The sequence below is a fragment of the Haemaphysalis longicornis genome, unplaced genomic scaffold (assembly GCF_048455015.1).
Source record: "Haemaphysalis longicornis isolate Haplotype H1 unplaced genomic scaffold, Haemaphysalis longicornis Haplotype H1 scaffold_9, whole genome shotgun sequence".
Lineage (NCBI taxonomy): Eukaryota > Metazoa > Arthropoda > Arachnida > Ixodida > Ixodidae > Haemaphysalis > Haemaphysalis longicornis.
The window spans coordinates 160,384,463-160,407,260 of record NW_027526460.1 but is presented as its reverse complement, the minus strand read 5'-3'; the positions used below and the strand labels follow the sequence as shown (position 1 = coordinate 160,407,260).

General features: G+C 52.6%; 1 protein-coding gene across 1 annotated transcript; it reads right to left on the bottom strand.

The window, feature by feature from the left end:
- Positions 1-9,177: 9,177 nt before the first annotated feature.
- LOC144153063 (uncharacterized) lies at positions 9,178-11,680 on the bottom strand. The gene is made up of 3 exons (XM_077684710.1): positions 11,119-11,680; positions 10,823-11,042; positions 9,178-10,058 (listed from the first exon to the last, which is right to left on the bottom strand). The coding sequence occupies exons 1-3, from the start codon at positions 11,402-11,404 to the stop codon at positions 9,632-9,634; spliced, it is 933 nt and encodes a 310-aa protein (XP_077540836.1). The 5' UTR covers positions 11,405-11,680; the 3' UTR covers positions 9,178-9,631.
- Between the last annotated feature and the right edge of the window lie 11,118 nt (positions 11,681-22,798).

Genomic DNA, 22,798 nt, shown 5'->3' with positions numbered 1-22,798 from the left:
AATGGAAGAACAAACAGAAAAAAATAAAATGTTTTATTGATTAGAAAAACACAGGTTACATATATATCAGGACAGAGGAAGAAAACGTCTGACGCGGTGCACTGTCGTAGGGCGACTTACTGCGCGAAGGCACGTACATGTGAGAGAGCGAAACGGAACGTAAGCACTCGCGTTGCGTCTGGCGTCTCCTCTTGTTTCAGGAATAAAAGAACGAAGTCTAGGCCGGGTCGGGCTCAGGGGAGCTCGGGACTTGTCGGTGCGGCTGTGGCCGTAAACTGCGGTTTTGTGCGTGTCTTCGGGTGGCAGCTTTTGCGGTCCGTTTTCGTTTCCGGGCGCGCTGATACTCTCGTAATGGTGCTCCAAATCTGAATTGTGCCTGCGCGTAGATTGACGTCCGTCCGTATCCAGATCACTGTCCACTTATTCACAGATGCTCGATGCTGGCGTTTGTTTTTTATTGTTCCGGATACTAGAAACTTCGTTAAGAGGGTGTTCGTCTCGTTGAGTTTCGGTGAATTTCAAATCTGCTTGATTTTATTGTGTGGGTGCCATGGGATTGCCTTCGTCAGACCTGAACTTGACAGTATTTACGGCGTTGCGTTAGCCGCGCCGCTTCCGTCGGCGATTGTGTTCGTGTAGCTCGTCGCGTGCTTGATTCACGTGGGGGCGTAGTCGTCCGGTTTCTCTGGTGGCGAGCTGCGTTGTGTATAGATGGCATAGTTCGGCGCGTTGAGGACGTTGCTTGAATTGTCGTGTGCGTTGCGTATGGTGCGGGAGCCGTTTGGCTTTTCGTTTAATGTGCGGTAGCGTTGCGTTTTCGTAGGGTGGCATGGCTGATCGGTCAAGGTCGTTGCGGCTCCGTGCTCGCAGTCGCAGTGGTTGTTTCGGAAGTGAAACCGTTGTGGTGGGGAAGCAGGCGTGGTTCATGCCGTCCGTTCGGTCCCACATTCCTTGGTGTCGCAAGCGTGACTTCATCGTTAGGGCATTCAATGCCTTCGTCTGGATCGGGTTCATTTGTTTCCGTTCTTGCCCTGTCCGTATCGTCGCTCAAGCCCTCGTCTTTTACCCGTTGTTTCGAGAATGCTATATTCGCTATCTCTCCCATACAAGCAGGCTCCGTTCGTCCCGAGTCCGCTTGCTCGCGGTTGCGTCCTCTTGTACAAAATTGTGTTTGTCGTGTGAGTCTCGGTCGGAGCGTGGGTGCCGGGGATCTTGTTCGTTCTAGCTCGGGCATGCCGCATGCGCTGGTCGTGTCGTTGGTCGTTGACGGACCTACCTGCAAGAGTGTTATGTCGTTCGTCCGCTGGACATCGGGCTGGAGCAGCGGGTGTGGAGAGCTAGTACGTTCCGGTAGGGTTGAACTGCGTCACTGGGTTTATTGTTGCTTGTGGCCAGGTGATTTCTGCGGTTGTAACATTCGCTGGCCAAGTCCGGATAGCAGCAGTGGGAGCGGTGGGAGCACTATAAAACACGAAATCTTTCGAATAAAACCAACTTGCATTTTCTCTTCATGGCTCCTTTAAGCTGCACAGCGGCACCGCTAAATGTTTACGACTCGTACACGTGCGTCCGGAATCGAGCTCGTGATAAAACTTGTTTGCACTACTGTACTTACGAGTGCATATACTCAAGAGTGCAAGCACTCGCAAAACCAGTAATCATGAGTACTGTGTACTCTTGAGTGCTGTGTACTCATGAGTACTGTGTACTCATGAGTACTCATACTCATTAGTACTCAAACTCATGAGTACTCATACTCATGAATACTGTACTCAAGAGTACTCAAAATCATGAGTAGTGTACTCATGAGTACTGTACTCACGAGTAGTATACTTACCACTATACTCACTCGTCATCATACTCACCTTTTTTTCTGGATGTGTACTCAATCATCATCGTACTCACTCGTGAGTTTGAGTACAAATGAGTACAAATGAGAGTACTCACGAGTGAGTACGCCGACCTATGGCGGGAGGAAGGACGGCGCGAGCGCCGGGGCAGTCCGGTTCGGGACAGCGAGGAGATCGGCTGCCAGGTAATCCCTCTTCCCTTTCAGGCGAACTTCATACGCGGGCGAGCCCGTCACGAGCCGAACGGCTCCGGCCGCCGCCACATTGGAGCAAGAAGAAGCAGGGGTACTGGGGTTCCAACGTTTTTAGATTAGGTCAGTTTGCAAACTGCGCCTCGAGAGGCGGCACCATTTTGTCGCCAGTCCGAGAGGTGGCGCTGGCGTAGCGTTGAGATCTAGTTTGGGGAGCGAGGCTCGCCCCGGCCATGTGTTCACGCTGTGCTGTTGGCGCTCGCCTGTTCGTCACGTCTGTATTAACGTAATAGCTCTGTGCTGTTATCGTGCATACATAGTTTAGTGGATCTCTGAAGTGTCGGTGCGGTTTGTTGACGTGCTGCGCGCCGGGCTGCCGTTCGGTGTATGCTTCGGAAGCGGCCAAGTCCGTGCAGCGGCATTTCTTCAAAGCGCCGAAGGGTCCTGACGGATTGAAGGCGTGGGAAAGCGCGATTCCGCGGAAAAACTTCGAGGTTATGCCGTAAACATACGTTTGTGACATTCATTGTGAGCCTTCAGACATCGTCAACTGTTACGAACACGCCGTGAGTGGTCAAACTGTAAGGATACCGTAAGGCAGGTGGACTTTGAGGGACCCCGCGGCGCCCCGTATTTTCCCTGACATACCTGAGCATCTGTCGCCACCAAAGACGTCAAAGTCATGCCGAAAACCACCCAAATGGATGACAGTGGTTCCCACCTATGTTGGGTCCTGCCAAAATGATGGGTCTTTGCACGAGGAAACTGGCGTAAGTGGCGCAAGTGGTGTAGAAAGCGCCGATGTCAGCACGTACATTGGGAACTGAGCTGTGGTTCGCGGTTATGAAGGAATTCAGCGAATGTCCGACATTTCAATCGTAGAATGTGAAGGCTTCGTCTACCCAGGTTATCCTCTACAAGCTCGGAGATTCTGGGTGCAATTGTGGTCATTGAGAAGGGTGCAATAGTCGGGCAAAACTTGTCGGTTGAAGTTAATTCAAGAGGTTTGCTTGTTACGCCGTGTAGCTACAGCGATAAAAATGGGAATATTCACCCTCAGCTGACAAGGCAGAAGAATGTAACAACATTTATTCGCTACATTGTTGCTAAAGATCAGCCCTTGGAACAAATGTTACCTGTTTCCAGACGTTTCATCCGCAACAAAAAGGGCATGCAGTGTGTGCGGCACAACATATTCACGGTGCTGTCAGATCAGATCCCAACCCGGCGCGGTGGCTAAGGCGCCGTGCTGCTGGGCGGAAGGACTCGGGTTCGATTCCCGGCCACGGCGGCCGCTATTCTGATAGAGGCGTAAAGCGAAAACACCCGTGTGTTCGAGATTTCAGCGCACGAGGTCGCGGGTTCGATTCCCGGCCGCGGCGGCCGCTTTTCTGATGGAGGCGAAAAGCAAAAACGCCCGTGTGTACGAGATTTCGGCGCACGTTAAAGATCCCCAGGTGGTCAAAATTAATCCGGAGCCCTCCAGTACGGCGCGCCTCATCGCCTGCGTTGCGTCGGCGCGTAAACCCCTACAATCAATCAATCAAATCAATCGAGATTTCAGCGCATGTTAAAGATCCCCTGCGTGGTCAAAATTAATCCGGAGCCCTCCACTACGGCACGCCTCATCGCCTGTGAAGCGTCGGCGCGTTAAACCTCTTATAAATCAATCTGACTAGTCAAAACTGAGAAGTGTTGCCTATCTGCAGATTGCAAAAAGAAACGAGCAGGAAAAATCAACGCAGAAGACAGCATAAGCGATGGCTCAGCGGAAAAACTACCAGGCGAAACGCTTTAAAAAATCGGCTTATCAGGACTACAAGGAGATAAATGAAAGTTTCTGTGACCCTAACAGATAGTCCATCAGATTTACGAACCAACAAAAAAGAATAGCAGTACGACAAGCATTCTAGAAAACGTTTATTTCTTTTAAGAAACCACATTTATACCTGTCAAAGAAATAAAAAAACACTGGTTTATTAATTGGTTCAATATTCTTTGTTAACAGCGAAGCTGTTTAACAAATCGTAATTTTTCGTGTCCGCAGTTAAAATACCAAGAATTTGCTGAGCGCGGGAACGTGAGCGCGTGCACGTGAGCGCGCACGTCAGCACTTGGTTTCCAATCGGCTCAATTGATCAGTTTTGTTGGGGTTGTAAACATTTTCTTGTGACAACGTACCTACTGCATTTTCTTACACAGCATAAATAAAAATGTCGAGGCGTTTTTTCTTGATTCCAAGTAGATGGCTGACTATTGTAGGCTTTCCCGCAGTTGCAGAAGTGTAAGACGTGTTCGGCTATGCTTTAAACATTATTGAGCTATAAGGGATCCCGTACTGGGGAAAAACTAAATGGAAAAATAAATAAATAGAACGGGAAGCAGCCGAAGACAAGCGGACTGTGCAGTGTTCGCCTTGCCTTTTTTTTTTCTTCTTAAGTACAGCTTGTTTCTCGTTATAATGTCGATAAAAATGTAAAGCTCTTGTCACTAAAGCGTAAGAGTAGAGCGAAGTTGGATTTCGCATGTCAAAGAAGAACATTAAAGGCGTGCGGTGGTCGTTCACCGGCGCCTTTCCAAGCAAGGAGTAGCAGACGACGCGCCGAGACCGATCTCAACGCTACCGCAGCGCCACCGCCTGGTCGGCGACAGCACCGGCCCGCGCCGCGCTGCTTGGAAGGCCGCGCTCTTTGCCAACTGACCTAATCTAAAAACGTTGTGGGGTTCGCACAATAAAGGCCCAACCACATGCACGCGTAAAATCGACGTACTCGCGCAACGACGTACGCCTGCGGCGGCATACGCCGCTGCCTTTACGCCGACCGACTACGCCAGAGAGGGCGAGTAACCACATAGGCGCTGCAACGCTCGCGTAAGCCAGCGTACTGCTCAGTGTGGCTAGACTACCCCGAACTCAGCGTTTTGGCGACCAGTTAAACTAATTTTTCGCTAAACAAAACCAAATAATGCCGATTCTTACAAAATACCACATATTTATTGTAGAAACAACTAAAACAGTACTTGCAACATTAAAAAACATTAAGAATGAGTATGTTCACTTAGCAAACACAAAACTCTCTGCTATATTTGGCGTGAACAACCTTGATCCCATAGTTGCTAGTGGGTTCGCGCGCTTTCTCCGTTGTCTGCTCGTCTCGTCTGCTCTCCGGCGCGGGTGCCTGCACTGACCTGATCGTCACGCAACATGGAATCGCACCGAGAATACCACCTGCTTCTTTTGAAGAAGCAGGTGTTATTGACGTTGCAGCTTCTGAAAGAGCGGCGGCGGCGCGGCCATTGGGTGCGACCTGTGTTTATGGCGAGGAAGCACGAAGGACTCTACTACACTGCAGTAAGTAATCTCTTGGGCTACTTGAACGCAAAAAAAAAAAAAAAAAAGTTGTGGCTAGCTGTACCTGCTACTGAATTCAGCAAAAAAAAAAAAGTCACAGGTGGGCCTGCGGACATATCGGTGTGTAAATAATTGAAACGGCGTAGTGTAGCGCGGTAGTTTAGGGGAAGGCGGAGAGGTTGGAATATGGGACACAGCGCTTGTGTGGTATCAATACCTCCGTCGTTCCTTGTGTCAGTGGAATGGGAGGGGAAAGATAAGGATGCGCTAGGCGGAAATTGCAGGAGGAGTCGCAAAAAGGCGGCAAATATACGGAAAGGTTGCCACCCAGGGCAACCTTCCCGCAAATAGAGATTATTATTATTATTATTATTATTATTATTATTATTATTATTATTATTATTGCTTGTATTCTGAAGCAGCACACATCATGCGGTTGTGTTTTGTTTTATCCTGCAGATGCGCCTCATGCGCGAAGGAGACCATGATTTTTTTTTCAAATACTATCGGATGACCCCTATGGTCTTCGACGGGCTGCTCGACTTCGTTGAAGGCGACCTGTCCCGGGAATACTTCATCAGGGAGCCACTGGAACCCGGCGAACGGCTTGCGATCACCTTGAGGTTCGTGAAGTCATGCGTTTTCTTGTAGTGCGCTGAAATACCCCGTGACGCAGTAATTATTTTTTAAATATTAATTTTATGCCTGAGAAATTAATTTATCAGGCAAATGTAGCAGTAGTTGCAGCATTCATTAAGGGCAGTAGGCCGATTTCAACAGTGCAGTTAAAGAAAAAAATTGTTTTTATATTTTGAGCATAACACTCATGAACACTAAAAAAATTATAATTATTTACGGAGTTATACGCAGCTATTTTTCTAGCCCTTGGTATTTAGAAACTAAGTTGTATTGGTTCTAGAAACCAATTATTTTTCTTTTATACATTACTATTTCGAATATTTGTGATTGTTTTTGGTCTGTACTGTTATTAACAAGTTTTTCTGTTGTTTGCGCAAGCATACTTTTGAATATAACTCGGCCATAGGCCACATATAAAGTTCTTACATTGGTTGGGCATCACGTTGCAGTGTTGGCAGGGGCTGAAGTCAGCATTTATTTTCCCCACATGTGGGAAGCTGACTGGTGCTACTTGCACTAATTGTTGTGGTAGCTCATCTGGAATCCACTTTCTGATGCCAGCTGTGCACAAGTGCTTTTTTCAGCCATGCAAAACCTTGGTGTGTTTGTTTCACGTTTGTGACGTGCTATCGCATTTATTTCCAACTTCTGGTTTTGTTTTTGTGCATTTTCACTGTACTAAAAGAATCCCCTATTCACTGTTTTGGCCTCCTGTGGTACCTTTTTAACACAGAGAAATAGCCATCTCTGGGCTCCACAAAATATGCTTTATGCTTGTCTGTTCCAGCTATTTGGCCTCTGGACAAAATATCAAGGATGTCGCTTTGGCATACCGAGTCGGCATTGAAACGGCTCGTACCACCATCCACGTGACGTGCCGTGCACTGTGGGAACGCCTCAAAGGCCAATTCATGAAGGTAATTTTTTGACGGTACTACACACACCAGGTCCTCAGTGCCAGGAGGTGCGCTGCTTTCACCTATGTCATTGAGCAACCAGCACTTCAGCATGTCATTGAGCAACATGCTTGAAAGGCACATCATCATGTAGGCTTGCCCCTCACTGTGATGTAAGTGGGATCAAAAGGGCGGACAGTGCGGCATGTACACAAGCCAGCATTACCTATACTATTCACAAGGCGAAATTCTGTCACTCTCACTTTAAAGGTTGCTACGAGCATTCAGTGATCTATGTAAGCTGACGTGCCGCAAAAATTTTTTTCCTGGTTTAGAGGAAGGCTGCCAGTGGTAGTTAACACTGCAATATTCAACTGTACCCCTGTTACCGTTCTGCAAAAAGAATAGATACAAGGGCTCCAAGGGAAGCTTCAAAGAATTCCCGTTTGTTTTTGCCTCTTACAGCAAAATTATGACGTGCAAGCCGCAACAAAAGCCTGTCACTATACTAAGTGTACTAAGTGGTTGCCCGCACTAAAACTCAGTTTTCCACTAGAAGTGTGATACCGACGTATTTGTACAGCCCTGGCAAGCATAATGTGGTACTTCATATAATTTCAGATGCCAACCCAAGAAGAGTGGGTGGCAATTGCTGACGGTTTTTATAACCGCTGGCAATTTCCAAACTGTATGGGTGCAGTTGATGGAAAACATGTTGCCATCGTCGCTCCACCCAAGTCCGGCAGCCTGTACTACAACTACAAGGTAAAGTCGCAGTCAGGTCTCCTTCAACCATTCCGAATTATTCTTGCGAGACGTGCAAGTTGCAGGGGAAAGAAATGTGTTTCGAAGTGTTGGCATCAGTTGCACCATTTTGCCATGTTGCAAGGTGTATTTATAAAGTTGGCCATTTTTTAACGTAGACAACCCTGCTTGATGTGTGTGTGTGTTTTGCTGTTAAACAAGCAGCCTGCTATACTGTGTGCAGGCATCATAAAGGCATAGTTATGTCACATTCTGATTTCAAGTGTCCTTCATATTTCAGCACACCTTTTCAATTGTGCTGATGGCGGTTGTAGACAGTGAATACAAGTACGTATTCATTGACGTTGGCGCCGAAGGCCGGCAAAGCGACGGTGGGGTTTTTAAGAACTGCAAGCTTGGAAAAGCCCTGCACAACAGGGAGCTGAACACCCCACCTCCAGCACGCCTTCCGGGTGCCACCGGAGTGACTGCGCCTTACGTGTTTGTGGGTGATGAAGCCTTTCAACTGCGAGAAGACTTCATGCGGCCTTTCCCTGCAAAGCAGCTCCGGGATGACCGCATTGTCTTCAACTACAGGCTAAGCAGAGCCCGGTATCGCTTGAGTTTTTCCTAGCACTTGTTTATTGGGATTTTTATCTGGAAACTACAGAAGGCCCTAAGGCATAGTCCTCTTTACAAGGTGCGGTGCAGGATCTTTCTGTCTAAATTTGCACGTCCAAGCACCCCTTTCCACATGCAAACCACCTCAACGATGTCAAAATGGAGCGATCGGGTAGACACCAACTTCATAACGTGGGGGATCGAGGTTTGATTCCAGCCACAGGAAGCGTTGATTATTATTTTTTTTTCATTTCACCCGTTTTCACCTTACATACGCCATCAGTGAGAACACTAAAGCTTACCGTACGTTAAAATTAGATTAGGCTCCATTGACCTGTAAATTCTTATCCACTGCTACACTTGCAACAACACATGCTCAGCAAGGCTAGGGCTGAAAGGTTCTTATTTTTGGGCCAAACTGTTTAGTGCTGTTACATATTTTCTCCCTGCAGACGGTGTGTGGAGAACGCCTTCGGCATCACGGCAGCAAGGTGGAGGATACTGCTTCGCACCATCCACTTGCTCCCAGACAATGTGGACTTTGTCATTAAAGCCGCCTGCATCTTGCACAACTTTCTGACTGTCCTCAATAGGCCAGCACATGTTGACACAGAGGACCAGTTCGGTAATGTTGTTGCAGGACGCTGGCGGCAAAACATTCAGCGGGTGCAAGTGGATGATGGGGAGCCGCATTTCTTTGACCTGGAGACGACCCAGGCAAGGAACTATAACCTGAATGCGGCCGCTGTACGGGACCTCTTCACAGCGTACACCTGCAGCCCTGACGGAGAGGTTCCCTGGCAGTGGAACCAGCCAGGCGTGTCGAAGGCGGCTGCTCAGGCACAAGTGAAGCAGCTTCTTCCAGCCCGGCCTTCATGGTAAGAGCTTACAATTCCACAAAGTGCTTTTATTCACCAATGTAAATGAAACTAATTGTAAACAAATGGCAGGTTCACAAATCTGGTAATTTAGTGACAAATGATACGTATTAATTACACTTTTTTCAGTTCTAATATACCTTTGTGTGTAATCTGCATACTCAGACGCATTCCTTGATCTGTGTGGCTTTCATGACTGACGAGAGAACTGAGGTGAGAGGGTGCAAGTTGAGCAGTTTGCATTAAGTTTATTTACATAAGACATGAAGATGAGGCTCACAGTGCAAAGATAAATACTGGAATAATGAAATACTGGATTAGAATAGTTTTACACACACAGGAAAAGAAAAACAATCACTGAATCACGATAACAGCATGCAGTAGTAAATGGTGGAAATGAGTAAAAGTAGTAGGCGAGTAGGCAAACAAGTAAAATGTTACACAGTAACAAACAGGAGCACTACTGGCACTCCTCAATTGCCTGGAGAATTTTAATTCTCAGCTTAAGCATATTTTCGGGGGGCACCTTTTCAATTAATGGAATTAATGAGAGCGCATATGTTTCTAAGGGGTCTCGTTTTTTATTTTGGTGTGCAGCGATTTCTTCATTCACACTGTCCAGCTGCTGCAGCACCACCTCCTCTAATCTCTTTCTCTTTTTTTGCGTAGATTGGCAAGACCGATCTGGGGAGGAGGCAGGCACTGCAGACAGCGTTGTGGTGGATGGGCCTGGCAGTGCTGCGGTGGATGGGACTGGCAGGGACGTTGCGGTGGTTGGGCCTGGCAAGGACATTTCATCAATGTCCTCGTTGTACTCGCAAATGCCCAAGAGGAGACTTTCTGCAGTCTCTTCGTTCTCCGCTGGGGTGTCCATGTTTCCAGATGTCCTTCAAAGAAACGGCAGGGTAGTTTTCATATGAATGCAAGCCTTCACTAAGCTGTTTGGTGCCTTGTATACACAGTGCAAGCTCATGCATGCCAACGGATCATGTATATATGTATATCTATGTAAATAAATGCTGTGTTTGGAAAAGAAAAATTTGTGCCAGTGGTTTAGTGTCTAAGGTATCTGGCTCCTTTGCCAGCCTTCCCAGCATGGTCTCTTGAGATGCGCCTCAAAACGAGTATAGAGTACTTCGTAGACATCTCGTAAAATCTAGAAGCAATGAATTGCTAAGATATAGTGGATTCATGTTCACAATGGTTCTTCAAGGAAATGAAATTCAAGCTGAAGCAATCACACATTTGCAGATCACGACCCCTTTGACTGTTCGCATGGCCTCGGTATACCAATGGCATTGTACTGTTATTCTTCAGTTTCATTATTTGGAACTTTCATTACTCAAACTAAGGAGCTTTTACTGCAGTGTAAATACACAAAGTAAATAATTTTAAGCTTAATCTGTGCTTGTTGAATACTAAATAAATAAGCATATGAAGTGTAGCACATCTAAAGAACAAGTTTTGTTTTTATATGCAAAATTGTAGCGGCCAGCCCCTAAACAGGCCCTTATTATCTAAAGGAAAACTCGGTAGAGTCCAACCGAACTCCCTGTGCGTATGCACGAGGTATGCCCTCGCACGATTAGCACCCTTTCGGCAAAAAATTGAATGAGCCCGTCGTGAAAACGCTAATGCAATAGTCACTTACGGCCGTCCTTCCATCTGGTCTCGCAGGAATGTCAGCTGGCGGTAATGGCACCACGACGGACGTTTTGAGTTTTGCGTGCCATTCTCGTCCTCCTCGTCATACTCGATCTCGTCGTCGTCATCTTCGACACCTTTTCCGCTCCGCTCCTCCGCCCTTATATTTTTCAGAATCCTCCGAAATCTATCGCGCAGGGTCTTCCACCGTGTCTGTACAGCGGACACTGAGAATGAAGGAGGTGACAATTATTTAGACCAACAGCAATAGCCGACAGCGGGAGACAGAATATGCGCACATACCTCCACGAGGACCTCCCGGGAGCACGGCAGCCGCAACTTCAGCCCAAAGGGCTCGCTTCTTGGGCTTGCTTTTGTGTTGCGGGTGATCCGCTTGCCAAAGCGGCGCCCTGACAAATACTTCTGATATTAAAACCTCGTTCTCAATCTGCGTCGATAGGACCGACATTGCCCAGCCGCACGCAGAAACCAGAAGTTTCGATTTCGGCGCGGTTCCCCGGGGGGGCTTGTGGTCATGTGACCAGCAGATCACATGACACCGAATAAATTTATCAATTAGCACTAGCATTTTTGAAATTACTCAGTTTTATTACATAAATAATAATGACGTTAGTTTATTTATCAATTATATGCGACCAGACGGCCAGATATCACCACCGCCAGAGGTCGATGTCAACACCGTACGCTTGAAAGTTTACGTCGATATCTGGCGGGTTCTGACTTGGGCGTAAAAGGCGCGTACCAATGCATTCGGCGTACGCCGGAGTACGCCGGCTCCTTACGCGCGTACGCCGGTTTACGTCGTTGCGCGAGTACGCCGGTTTTACGCGTGCATGTGGTTGGGCCTTAAACCCCGCCATTGCTTGTTGGACGGTTGCCTTTGGGTTGCCTGCCTCTCACGCCGGCCCGTATACACGGAAGCCGCGTGCGGAGGACCGTCCGAGTCAAACCCACGCAACATTTTGGCGCCCCTAACGTGGGGCCTCGTCTGCAAACGCAGTAAAGGCGAACAATATGGCAGGCAACGCCAGCGAGTGGTGCGACCTGATGATGCTCGCCGGCCAGGCCGCGGAAACCCTTCACCGGCCGACGTTCCTCACGCCACCAGCGAACGCATACGTGAGTCGGGAGCACCCCCCCTACGGCGGAGTCACGAGCGCGGAGCGCGCACAGTCGGCCCCCGCGCATTTTCGCGGGCACGGTGAGCAACTGGCGCCGACCGGCACCGGGCGCTCGCCCATCGCGTACGAGGCAAACGCCTTCCCCCGCGCGCCCTTCCCCAAACGCAGCGAGCACCCCGGGCCGATCGGCACGGCCCTACCAAGCTGCACGGGCGGCGCGCCCGACAGACCCCACGGTGCCGTGGACGAACGACGCCGCGCCGGACATGCTGATCCAGTCGCCCCCGCAAACGGTAAGTGGGCGCACGGAAGGGCCAGCAAACACCGCCGGTGTCGCAACGGCACTCGCCAGCGCGATTCAGCAGGCCCTGCAGGCTGTACGGCCGCCCGGCCCTGCGTCAATATGCCGGTTCCGACGTACAGCGGCGGCAGTGACCAAACGAGCGCAAACGCGTTCTTGGTGGCGCTGAATCGCTACCGACAGGCGACCGGCTGCAGCGACAGCGACGCCCTGAGCAGAATTCTGCCCGCGGCCTTGGTGGGGGACGCTGCGCGGTGGCACAGACTCGTCGGCTGCACAGCGGCCACGTGGGATGAGTTTCAGGCGACGTTCCGCGAAGAATTCCTGCCGTACGACTACAAACCGAGGATGCGCCGGGAGCTCGAACTGCGTACGCAAGCGCCCGATGAACCGCTGCTCGAGTATGTCCGAGCAATGCAGGAACTATACGAGTACGCCGACCCGGAAGCCTCGAACGCGGAGCGGGTCGAGCGCGTCGTTAGGCAGAGCCACCCCACCTTCGCTTTATACCTGCGTGGCTGCAGCTGCCGCAACCTCAACGAGCTGGCCACAGAAGCGCGCAAGGTGCAAGCCGCAATCGCGGCGTCTCGCGCGTATCGGCCACCACCGCCACCGGGAGAGTCGCTCGAACCTAGTTGCGCCTGGCACGGAGGCGCGCTCCTCGGGCAGGCGGATCGGGATATCCGGGAGCAGCAAACGCGGCTCTCACTTTCAGACCGAGCGCTGCATCCGTACCTATCCGGGCTGTGGAGCGCGGAGTCGGGAAGCCCGGACTTCTCGAGAGCGCCGATCGGTGGTTCAAACCGACCGCTCCGGCAATTACCGGCACCGCCGACCACCGCACCAAACGACGACGGCGCGGGGCCCAACGGCCGCCGAGCGCCGGCCCAGCATCGGGCACCACGCCGTGAAATACGGTGTTACGGCTGTGGCCAACCTGGTCACATAGCTCGCCTTTGCCCGTCGGGTCAGGGAAACGGAGCGGGCCGCCGGTGAAGGCACCGGCGGCTTCATCACAGCGCCGACAGCCTACCGGGTCGGAATCGCGCCGGATTCGCCTGCACCATTCATCGACCTCGCAATCGCGGGGCAGGACTTTAAGGCGCTCTTGGACACGGGCGCGAGCACCTCGCTCATAGGGGATGAAGTCGTCCACCACCTCAGGCGAAACGCCGTTCGGTTACGCGACCGAGGGAAGCCCCTCCAGCTCGCGTGCGGGGAGGCGCGGTCGGGCGGCGACGTGCGCATCACCGTTCGGTGGAATCGGCAGAAGCGACGAATGCGCTTCGTGCACCTGCCGGGGCTCACGGTCCCGGTCGTCTTGGGCAGAAACTTCATGTCCAGAACCGGCATCGCGATCGACATCGGCATGGGAGGTTATCGGGAACCCCCGCTTATGTCACTCGTGCCGTTCGCCGAGCCACCGGCGGTGGCGGAGCCGCCAAGCGCCGCGCCGGAGCGCCGCGCCGGCGGCACACCCGCAAATGCGCCCGGAGGAGAACCAGCCGCGGGGCGGCCGCCCAGGCCGCTCGTAGCGGCGACGGAGCCCCCGCCTGCTCGGGAGGAACAGATCACGGAATTACGCGCGCTCCTGGCAAACGCTTGTGAGCTGTCCACTCCCGAGCGAGATCGCGTCCTGTCACTGCTGGGTGAGTTCAAAGAGATGTTCACCGAGCAGCCGGGCTGTACCAACCTGGTACAGCACGGCATCGACACGGGCGAGGCCCAGCCCTGGAAATGCAGGGCTGGGCCTCGGGCTTGGCGGGGCTTACCGCCCGGTAAGCCCCGCCAAGCGGCAGGCGACTGACGCCGCGTGGATGAGTTGCTCAAAGAGGAGATCATTCGCCGCTCAACGAGCCCGTGGGGATTCCGGGTGGTGCTGGTGCGCAAAAAAGACGGTAGCTGGCGCTTGTGCGTGGACTACAGGAGGCTGAATGCAGTCACCCAGAAAGATGCGTACCCCTTCCCGAACGTAGACGAAATCGTCTCAAACCTTGGGGGTGCTAGCTACTTCTCCATCTTGGACGCCAGCAAGGGATACCTGCAGGTCAAGATGCGACCGGGCGAAAAATCAAGACTGCATTCACGTGCCACCGGGGGCTGTATGAGTTCGTCCGAATGCCTTTCGGTTTGTGCGGAAGTCCGAGCACATTCCAGCGGCTGATCGATCGGGTGCTTGGAGATGCCAAGTGGCAACACCCACTCGCCTACCTGGACGACATCGTCGTGTACTCCCGCACGTTCGAGGAGCACCTCAGCCACTTGAGGGACGTTTTGGGGAAATTGAAGGCGGCGGGAATCACACTGAACCCATCCAAGGCCCAAATCTGCAGTACTCAAGTGAGTCTGCTCGGGTACAAGGTCGAGCGAGGGCAAGTGTCCCCAGACCCAGGGAAGTTACAGGCAATCCTGGAATTCCCCGCGCCGAAGGACGTCAGCGGGGTACGCCGATTCCTCGGAATGGTAGGGTACTACCGTCAGTTTATTCCGGCCTGTGTACGCCTGCAAGAGCCCCTGACAAAACTACTCAGGAAAAACGCTCCCTGGGAGTGGGGAGAAGCGCAGGAGCGCAGTTTCCGGCGGCTATCACAAAGCATTGCCGACACGGCATCGCTAAAGCTGCCGGACGTCAACAAGCCCTTTGTGATACAGACGGACGTGAGCGACCTCGGCATAGGAGCCGTGCTCCTCCAAACGGAGGGAGAGCAGCTGCGACCGGTGGCGTTCGCCAGCCGAGCACTATCGCCCACTGAGAGAAACTACTCGGTAACGGAGAAAGAGTGCCTGGCCATCATCTACGCACTGCGAAAGTTTGAGATGTACATAGAGGGGACCAAATTTACGGACGAAACCGACCACATGGCACTGACGTGGCTGTCTCGTCTCCGGGAGCCGAGCGGAAGGCTCGCGCGGTGGGCGCTGACCCTACAGCGCTTCGAATACGAGGTGCGATACCGAAAAGGGGCCACAAACGTGGTAGCCGACGCGTTGTCACGGGTACCAGTACACGACGAACAGCCGGCGGGGGAGGCCGAAGAGGAGGCCGAGGGTCAGCGACCCCTCTCAACGAGAGAAAAGCGCAGCGAAGCGCGGGAGCATACGCGACCCGAAAGCGTGCAGCAGGCGCACATGGTGGGAACCAGGGTCCCCCTAGAGGTAGCATTCAGCCGGAGGGAGCTGCTGCGGGCCCAGAGGGCGGACGACTTTTGCCGGAAAGCAGTCGCCAGCCTCAGCAAAGACTCAGAACCCCACAGCGCCGGCGGGGCGAGCCCGAGCGCACCCGGTATGGCAGGCGAGCTGGACAGTTTCCTGCTGGATAGCGATGGAGTGCTGTTGAAATATGTGCCAGGAAAAGACGACTCAGACGAGTGCTTTAAGGCCGTAATTCCTCGCGGACTCCGACGGGCTGCGCTGCAGCACTATCATGACGCAGACGGTCACGGTAGCGCACCAAAGACATGGCCTGAATTAGCGTCTCGACTGGGGCCAGTTGGTTCATTCTGATCTTAAACAACAGCGCAAAAGACAAGGACTAAGAAAGAAGCACAGACAAGCGCTGACAAACAACTCTTTTTGTTGTTTGTCAGCGCTTGTCTGTGCTTCTTTCTTAGTCCTTGTCTTTTGCGCTGTTGTTTAAGAAAAGACATGGCAAAAGCTTTGTCGGTACGCTACCTGGCCGGGCATGAAAGCCCAGGTGTGCAAGTATGTAAGTACGTGCCACGTCTGCCAGGAGCGCAAGCCGAGGGGAGGCAAACCGCCGGGCCTGCTGCACCCCATAGTAAGCACGAAGCCGTGGGAAATCCTAGCGTGCGATCTGATGGGCCCGCTGCCGCGCAGCAAACTGGGGTTCAAGTACGTGCTCGTGGTGACATGCCACTTCAGCGGAATCGCAGAAATCTACCCGCTGCGCAAAGCGACGGCGCAGGAAATCCTGCAAAAGCTGTCCGAGGTGTTTTGTCGGTACGGATTCCCGAAACGGCTGATTACCGACAACGCCACGTACTTTACGTCGAAAGACTTTCGGGACTCGTGCGCCGTCATGGGGGTCAAGCAGCAAACCACATCATGCTACCACCCCCAGGCCAACGTAACGGAACGCCGAAACCGGGATGTGAAGCCACTCCTCGGTGCCTAAGCGCGCAACCACCGCGATTGGGACGAACGTCTCAACGCCATCTCCTTCGCGCTACGCACAAGCGAGAACCGCTCAACCGGCTTCACACCGGCCTTCCTCACTTTCGGGCGAGAGCTACCGACGCCTACGGACACAGTGTTGGCCAAACGGCTCGACAACAAAGAAGCGCAGACGGCAGTCACCGACTACGCGCGGCGCTGCGGGAATGATTGGCAATCGCCATCACAACCGCAAACCAGAACAGGGAGAAGGCTCGGGCAGTGCAAAAGGTCACCTATGGCCGCGCCCACCGAAACGTGGAGTACCAAACGGGCGACACAGTGCTGAGACGGAACCACGCACTCAGCGACGCAAACGCAGGCTTCGCGGCCAGTCTCGCGCCCAAATGGGTCGGACCATTCGTCGTGGCCAAGAAAGTCTCGCAGCTTAAAGGGACACTGAAGTAAATTTGTCAAGCTCCCGTTTTTGCTTGCACTGTGTAGACTGGCTCAAATTAGCACACTTTTCATCGTTTATCCGGTTGACAAATCGGTAATTATTTTACAAAGCGCGAAAGAAGAAAAACTACCATGCGCGGTTTGCGGCGGCCGCACAAACTAAGCTGTGACGTTGGGAGGAGGGGGCGCCGTGATTGGACGATGCCCAAGGTTAGCAATCAAACAAGTTTCGGTTTCGGTTTCGGTCTGTAAAACAACATGTTTGACATTCGATGGCGTCGTTGGATGTGCATTCTCAATATCCCAGTTATCGTAGTACCGCGCTTCTGCCATGTTGTCGGCTGTAAAATGCATAAGATAAGCCTCCCAGGACGGCTTGGAATCGTAGCATTCACTATCTGAGGCCTACGCATTGCATGAACGCCCTCCGCGTCCCCGCAGACGCTCAAATGCATGCGCTTTTCCCCCATATTTGGAGCTTGCCTCGTTCATGCCTGTATCGTAAAAAGCGTGTTCGCACCAGGCCATGGTCTGTTGATTCTGGCCTGTGCCCACTGCCCGCAAGCAGTCGGTGCTTATGGCAACAGCACGCCAACGAGAACTCGCTAGCGCGGCAGTGCCAGCCTGCGCGAGTTCTGTGGACTAGTTCGTGGAGCAATGAACGTTGCGGCCCAAAAAAAGGTGAACTCAGTATAGAAAACACCGGCGAAAAACGAAAAAGTTAACTCAAAAGAAAAAAAAAGCACGTACCCGCGGCGATTCGAACTTGTGACTGGCAAAACACTTGCGGTGACATACCTAGCACACTAGACGACTAGGCCACGGGGGCCGCTGGCGGCAATGGAAAATATTAAGGTATATAATGTATAACCAGTTTACACTTTTATTTAGTTTTAGTATTTCAAGCAGCTTAGGTGACTATTTGTGTATTGCGCTCGTGCAGTGAGCGTCCCCCGAGTTTCCACAATAGCTCACGTCTAGCAATTGCATTTCGTAGACGGGAAAGCGTTCGCAGATGCGTAGTCGTGCTCCTGACCGCTCTGCTTGTTCGCCCAGCGCAAAAAAGTGCTTCCCGCACCCTAGTTTTACGCTGTACGGTAAAAATATCAGTTGATTTTATTTCCTTAATACCTATATTGACTTCGCTCACTCTTCTCCCCCTTCAAGAGGCCTTATATTTTCCTACTGGCGTACCAGTCAGCGAAGCGTCGCATGTGCGCTTGTGCAGCGCCTGTGTGAAGCGACCTTGACTTGGAGCTAGATACAGTGTACAAACTAACGAAGTAAAGAAAGGCGCATTCTTCCATTCCCAAACGTGTTGTGGCTTAGTTTCAACTGATCGAACGAATTGCGACGACCCGTCGGCGGCGGCGGACTAAACGGTCGGCCGACTGACTCGTTCGCGGAAGGTCGGCGAGCCGTGCAGTAGCGCAGCCAATTGTCAGCTGCTCTCCTGCTGACGTCACATGAAAACGCCACAGAAAATGGGCGAGCGTAAAGAGAGGAGGACAGCATTTTCAAATTGATTTTTGTACTAAATAAATTCGCGTAAACGCGCACAGAGTGGTCGAAACAGGGCCCAGGGACTCCGGACTACAGTTTGCGCTCGTAATCCCGCATTGTTTACAAATCACTTCAGTGTCCCTTCAACTACGTGCTTCGAGAGGCCGAAACCGGTCGGATCACTCGGCCCATTCATGTGGGGAAGCTTAAGCCGTACTTCCAACGGGAAGAAACGGCAAGCAGCACCGAGGAATCGCAGGAGCAGGACCCAGCGAAAGCACCCCCCGCGAACGCAGCGGCCCCTCATCGCTACAACACCCGACGGGGACGGCGAAATCGCCCGCGGCAGTTGAGCGGCACTCGGGCGGCTGGGGAATAAGGGAGGAGCCTGCAACGTCACCACCCAATCGCGGGCCAAGTCACCCCCTGGCGGCGAACGCCTCCCAAGCAAGACAAGAAACGGCCAGCCCGCAACCCGCGGGATCAGTCTCGCACCAGCGGCCGAGCCGTCAGAAGCAGAAATGGAAAACTGCCCGCCGACACCACCACCCAGCAACAGCAGCGGCAGCACTGGCGGACGTGGCCCATGGAGAAGGACCCGAAGGAGCCGGCCCGACTTCAACCAACACCGCCGGGACGCGCGTTACCGGCCGTGGTTTGAGCGGACGGAGAGGCCCGGCGGCGGCGGAGGCGCTCCAACGGCCACATGGGACGACCTGGTGCCACGTGCGGCCGAGGCAGCGCGACCAGGGGCGCCGTCGTACGCGCCGCGGCGGAGCTGGGAGAACCGCGGTGCCCGAGCACCCTCCACGGGACGGGCCCCGCGCGACAACCAGATCCGCTGCGGGACGGCAATTTCCGCGGACCAGCGCAGCACACTCGACATCAGCCGGCCCTGGGGGGCAGCGGGGAGCCCCGGAAGAAGCGCAGCGTGGCCACGTGGGTGGCCCAAGAGGGAAGTATCCCCCCACGTGGCTACTGTAGCTCGGCTCCGTGGAAGGCGCAGCTGCGCATTGAGCCGAGCCTGCCCCTGGAGCTCGTCCCCGGGGTCTTCCAGGGCCACACGCCGCGCGACTACCTGGCCCGCTTCCCCAACGGCGTCGTGGCTCCGGACCCGCTGGCCACCTACTGCTCCGACTGCGGGGTGCTGCTGGTGTCAGAGACGAAGCACCGTGCGCTCACGGGGCACGGGCCGGACCTGGAGGACGGAGGCGACCCTACCAGCGTGGCTGCCGTGCGGGCCCGGATGCAGCGGGACCCCGCGTACCGGTCCGCCATTTTGGCCCCGCCGGCGGGCAGCGGCAACGCGGTCGGACCGGGTGTGCCCACCGAGGAGGGAGGGGTGCCAGCGGCCCGACCAGGCCGCTCACCGGTGGCGGAGGCCCCGCCGGCCAGGCCTAACCCCGAGGCGCTTAGGCTCTGGGAGGGGTCGCAGTCTTGCGAAGCGGCCGTCCTGAAGCCGGCCCCTGCCCAGCACGAGGAGGCAAACGCCTCCAGCGATGGGGACGCCGACATGCTGGACCTGGGGTGCGGGGAGCCCGACGACACGGACGAGCACGCAGCCCGCCTTCAGAAGCTCTTGGAGGAGCTGGAGGCGGAATGAAAGGTAGGCGAAACCGCTTAGCTTAAGGTGGTTAGAATGCTAGCCATCTTGGATTCGGACACCATCTTGAAACCGGGGTGGTGACAGTATTAAGGGAGGAGGAGTGTAGAAAGGGTAGTAGCGGAAACCCGCACCCACCGGCGCGGGGCACGGAGGGGCGATGGCTCCTCGCCCGGAGGCAACGTCGTCACCTCACGTCACGCACCACGTGAGTCCAGAAGGCCCAATGGGGCGCGGGGGAGAACGCGGTGACGTCACGAGCCGTACGGCCGGGCGGCGCTATTACGTTTCGTCTACATTCCAACGGGGGCGTGGCCTTCGGGGCCGCTGACATCTCTGACGTCGACGGCGCGCCGCCGTCACATCCGCTGCACGCTTAGCAGTGGCAGTGGCAGCAACGGAGCTACCCCAAATAAATTTGACGATTTACCTGTAGAACTTCTAAACTGTAAACGGGAACATGTGCGTTTTTCAGATGATTACGTTGGGCGCCGAAAAATTTTTGAATCCACGCCCGCATCTATTGCCAAGTCACGCTCTAGCCTAGCCTAGCCGATCCGCTGAGCGAAGGAAAATGTCGCGCACTGTGTGCGATTAACAAGCTGTGCTGTGCTGTAGCTGCTCTGCCGTAAAGTTTCGCTGAGCTGTGCTACCGCATAACCCCTCGCTGTGTTGGGTAGGTGGTGGTGACTGTGATGAAAGTGCGCCGTGTGCTTCATAAGCCGTTGTATTGTGAGGTGCTGAGAAACCGTGCGAGATTCCCAGCCCAACTTTCCGAACCTGCGATCGTCCATTTCATCGTCAAAGGATTTACTGCGTGACTTGATGTGTTCGCTTCTTTTTTGCTTTTTATGTACGTATCACGGTGTGCTCGACGCCTGAGCGAGCATGGTTGCATGCCCAAACGCATCGCCGCTTACCTTATGGTTTTCGTACCGACCAAGGCGGAGTGGCACTGTGTTCGTATATCCGCTCTGCAAGCATCAAACAAAGCTTATCATCTCAGGCTAATCAAGCGTACAATGTTCCCACTGGTTGAATACGTTCAATAATGCCTTTAAGACGAAAAATAGCGTGTAGTACTACCTAAACTAAAAGATAATGCCGGCGCCGCTCTTTTTCGTATTGTAGCAAGCACACTGGTTTAATTCAACTGTATTGCACAATTTTCCAGTTTTGAATATGCTTTTGTTTCCTTTTTAAATTGCGTGAAGTTTCTAATAACAGTATATTAGTAGCTTTTTGCGAAACTGCGGCTTGCGTTAACATGCGTGCTACGAGGCTTTCGGCTGCGGTGGCATGCCTGCGGTGGGAGCCGCTGTGTCGTTCCAGTCTCTGTGTCGTTCCATGTAATTTGACTGCTGGTAAGTTGTCTGCGTTCTGTCCGGGAATTGGAATGTAGTGTGCCAGCTCTGCCAAGCAACTGCTGGTGGGTGAGCCTCTTACCGGCAGTTGTGAAAAGCCAAATATCGTGCTGTGCTTCGTAACTCCTGAAATAGTGGTGCGCAGCATTGTTATCTGTTGTGAACGCTTCTTTTTTTTGTGGGATAGAGGTATTCAGTTGGCAGGTGCCGTGCGTGACGTTGACTGTTCTAGATGACGAACAGCTGTATTGCTTTCATTGCCGATGTGCTTCAAGCTGTACCCAAAAGGTCGACATGTCAACAGTGAACCTGTATTGTCTAATATTAATCGGCGCTTCCTGTATCTAGGCCAACCCACTAAGTTTCTCTGTATTTGTCTCATGCGTTAGCAAACAAATCCCAATTGAGCTATTTAAATCCAGCCCTGTAAAGCCGGCTTCACTAAGCACAAACGCATTGCTAGAAAGACATCTAACAAGGGGAAATATAAGCACTGTGACAACAAAATGTGGCGTTCCAAAGCCTTTTTTAAATACCCAATTAGTGCATTACGTCACGCTTTTTATTCCTATCGGGTCAGAAGGTACGAGTCAATCATAATTACGCATGTTAATTTGTCTGATTATGTGTTTACTTAGCATGTATTACGTACTACCCTTTTTTTCATTACGGGCCGACTTGCCAAAGAATGCTGACACATTAACACTGTTACACTTCTCGTCATTGAATTTTTTAGTGAAAAGAACTGCTGAAATGGCCCCTTAAATGCTGCTCATCCGATACTGTATTCACAATTTTCACATCAGTTCTTACAGTGTCCACCATGTGCCCTTAGCACAGCCAAAGACTTGTTGAGGCATGCACAAAAAATTTTGACGCACATCAAATAATTGGGTACCACGGCATAGTTGCATGTTTTCTGAGCATGCCTAGACTGGAGCTATCCATTACAAAGTACTGGATTTGTGCATAAGGGTGTGAATTTTGTGAAGCAACCAGTTTTGCAAAAAACAACTTTATTTTATGTTAGCTGAAAGTGATTAGCTTTGTGCCTGATAGCCCTTGGACTGCAGTTATCTGAATTTTTAAAATCTCCCCAATTGTACACCCGCCCAATTTTTCACCAATAGCACCGGAGCGTTGACCGTTCGGTCGGTCAGCGCCTCGTGATGGAGTGAGACGGCAAACTCGGCGAGCGTAGCCGCATGCGCGCTAAGCAAAGGCCGCTGCTGCCGTCGTCTGCTAGGCTGTTCCAAGAGGAGACGGCCGCCCCAGATTTTTGTTATTCGCTTATCACACTGCCTGCCATACTTGAAATTTTTCTTCAAGACCAGGCACGCGGCGCCAACTGAAAACAGAGTAGTCAGCGTTGCCGAACGAACCTTGCGCTGAGCGAACTTTGCGTTTGGCAACGCTGATTACTCTGGTTTCTGTTGGTGCAACGTGCCCGGTCTTGAAGAAAAATTTCGAGTATGGCAGGCAGTGTGATAAGCGAATA

Coding starts and splice junctions, on each gene's coding strand:
- LOC144153063 (XM_077684710.1), bottom strand. CDS start 11,404: ATGCTAGTGCTAATTGATAAATTTATTCGGTGTCATGTGATCTGCTGG. Junction 11,043..11,118: donor CCCGGGAGGTCCTCGTGGAG/GTATGTGCGCAT, acceptor CTTCATTCTCAG/TGTCCGCTGTACAGACACGG. Junction 10,059..10,822: donor GACCAGATGGAAGGACGGCC/GTAAGTGACTAT, acceptor GTTTCTTTGAAG/GACATCTGGAAACATGGACA.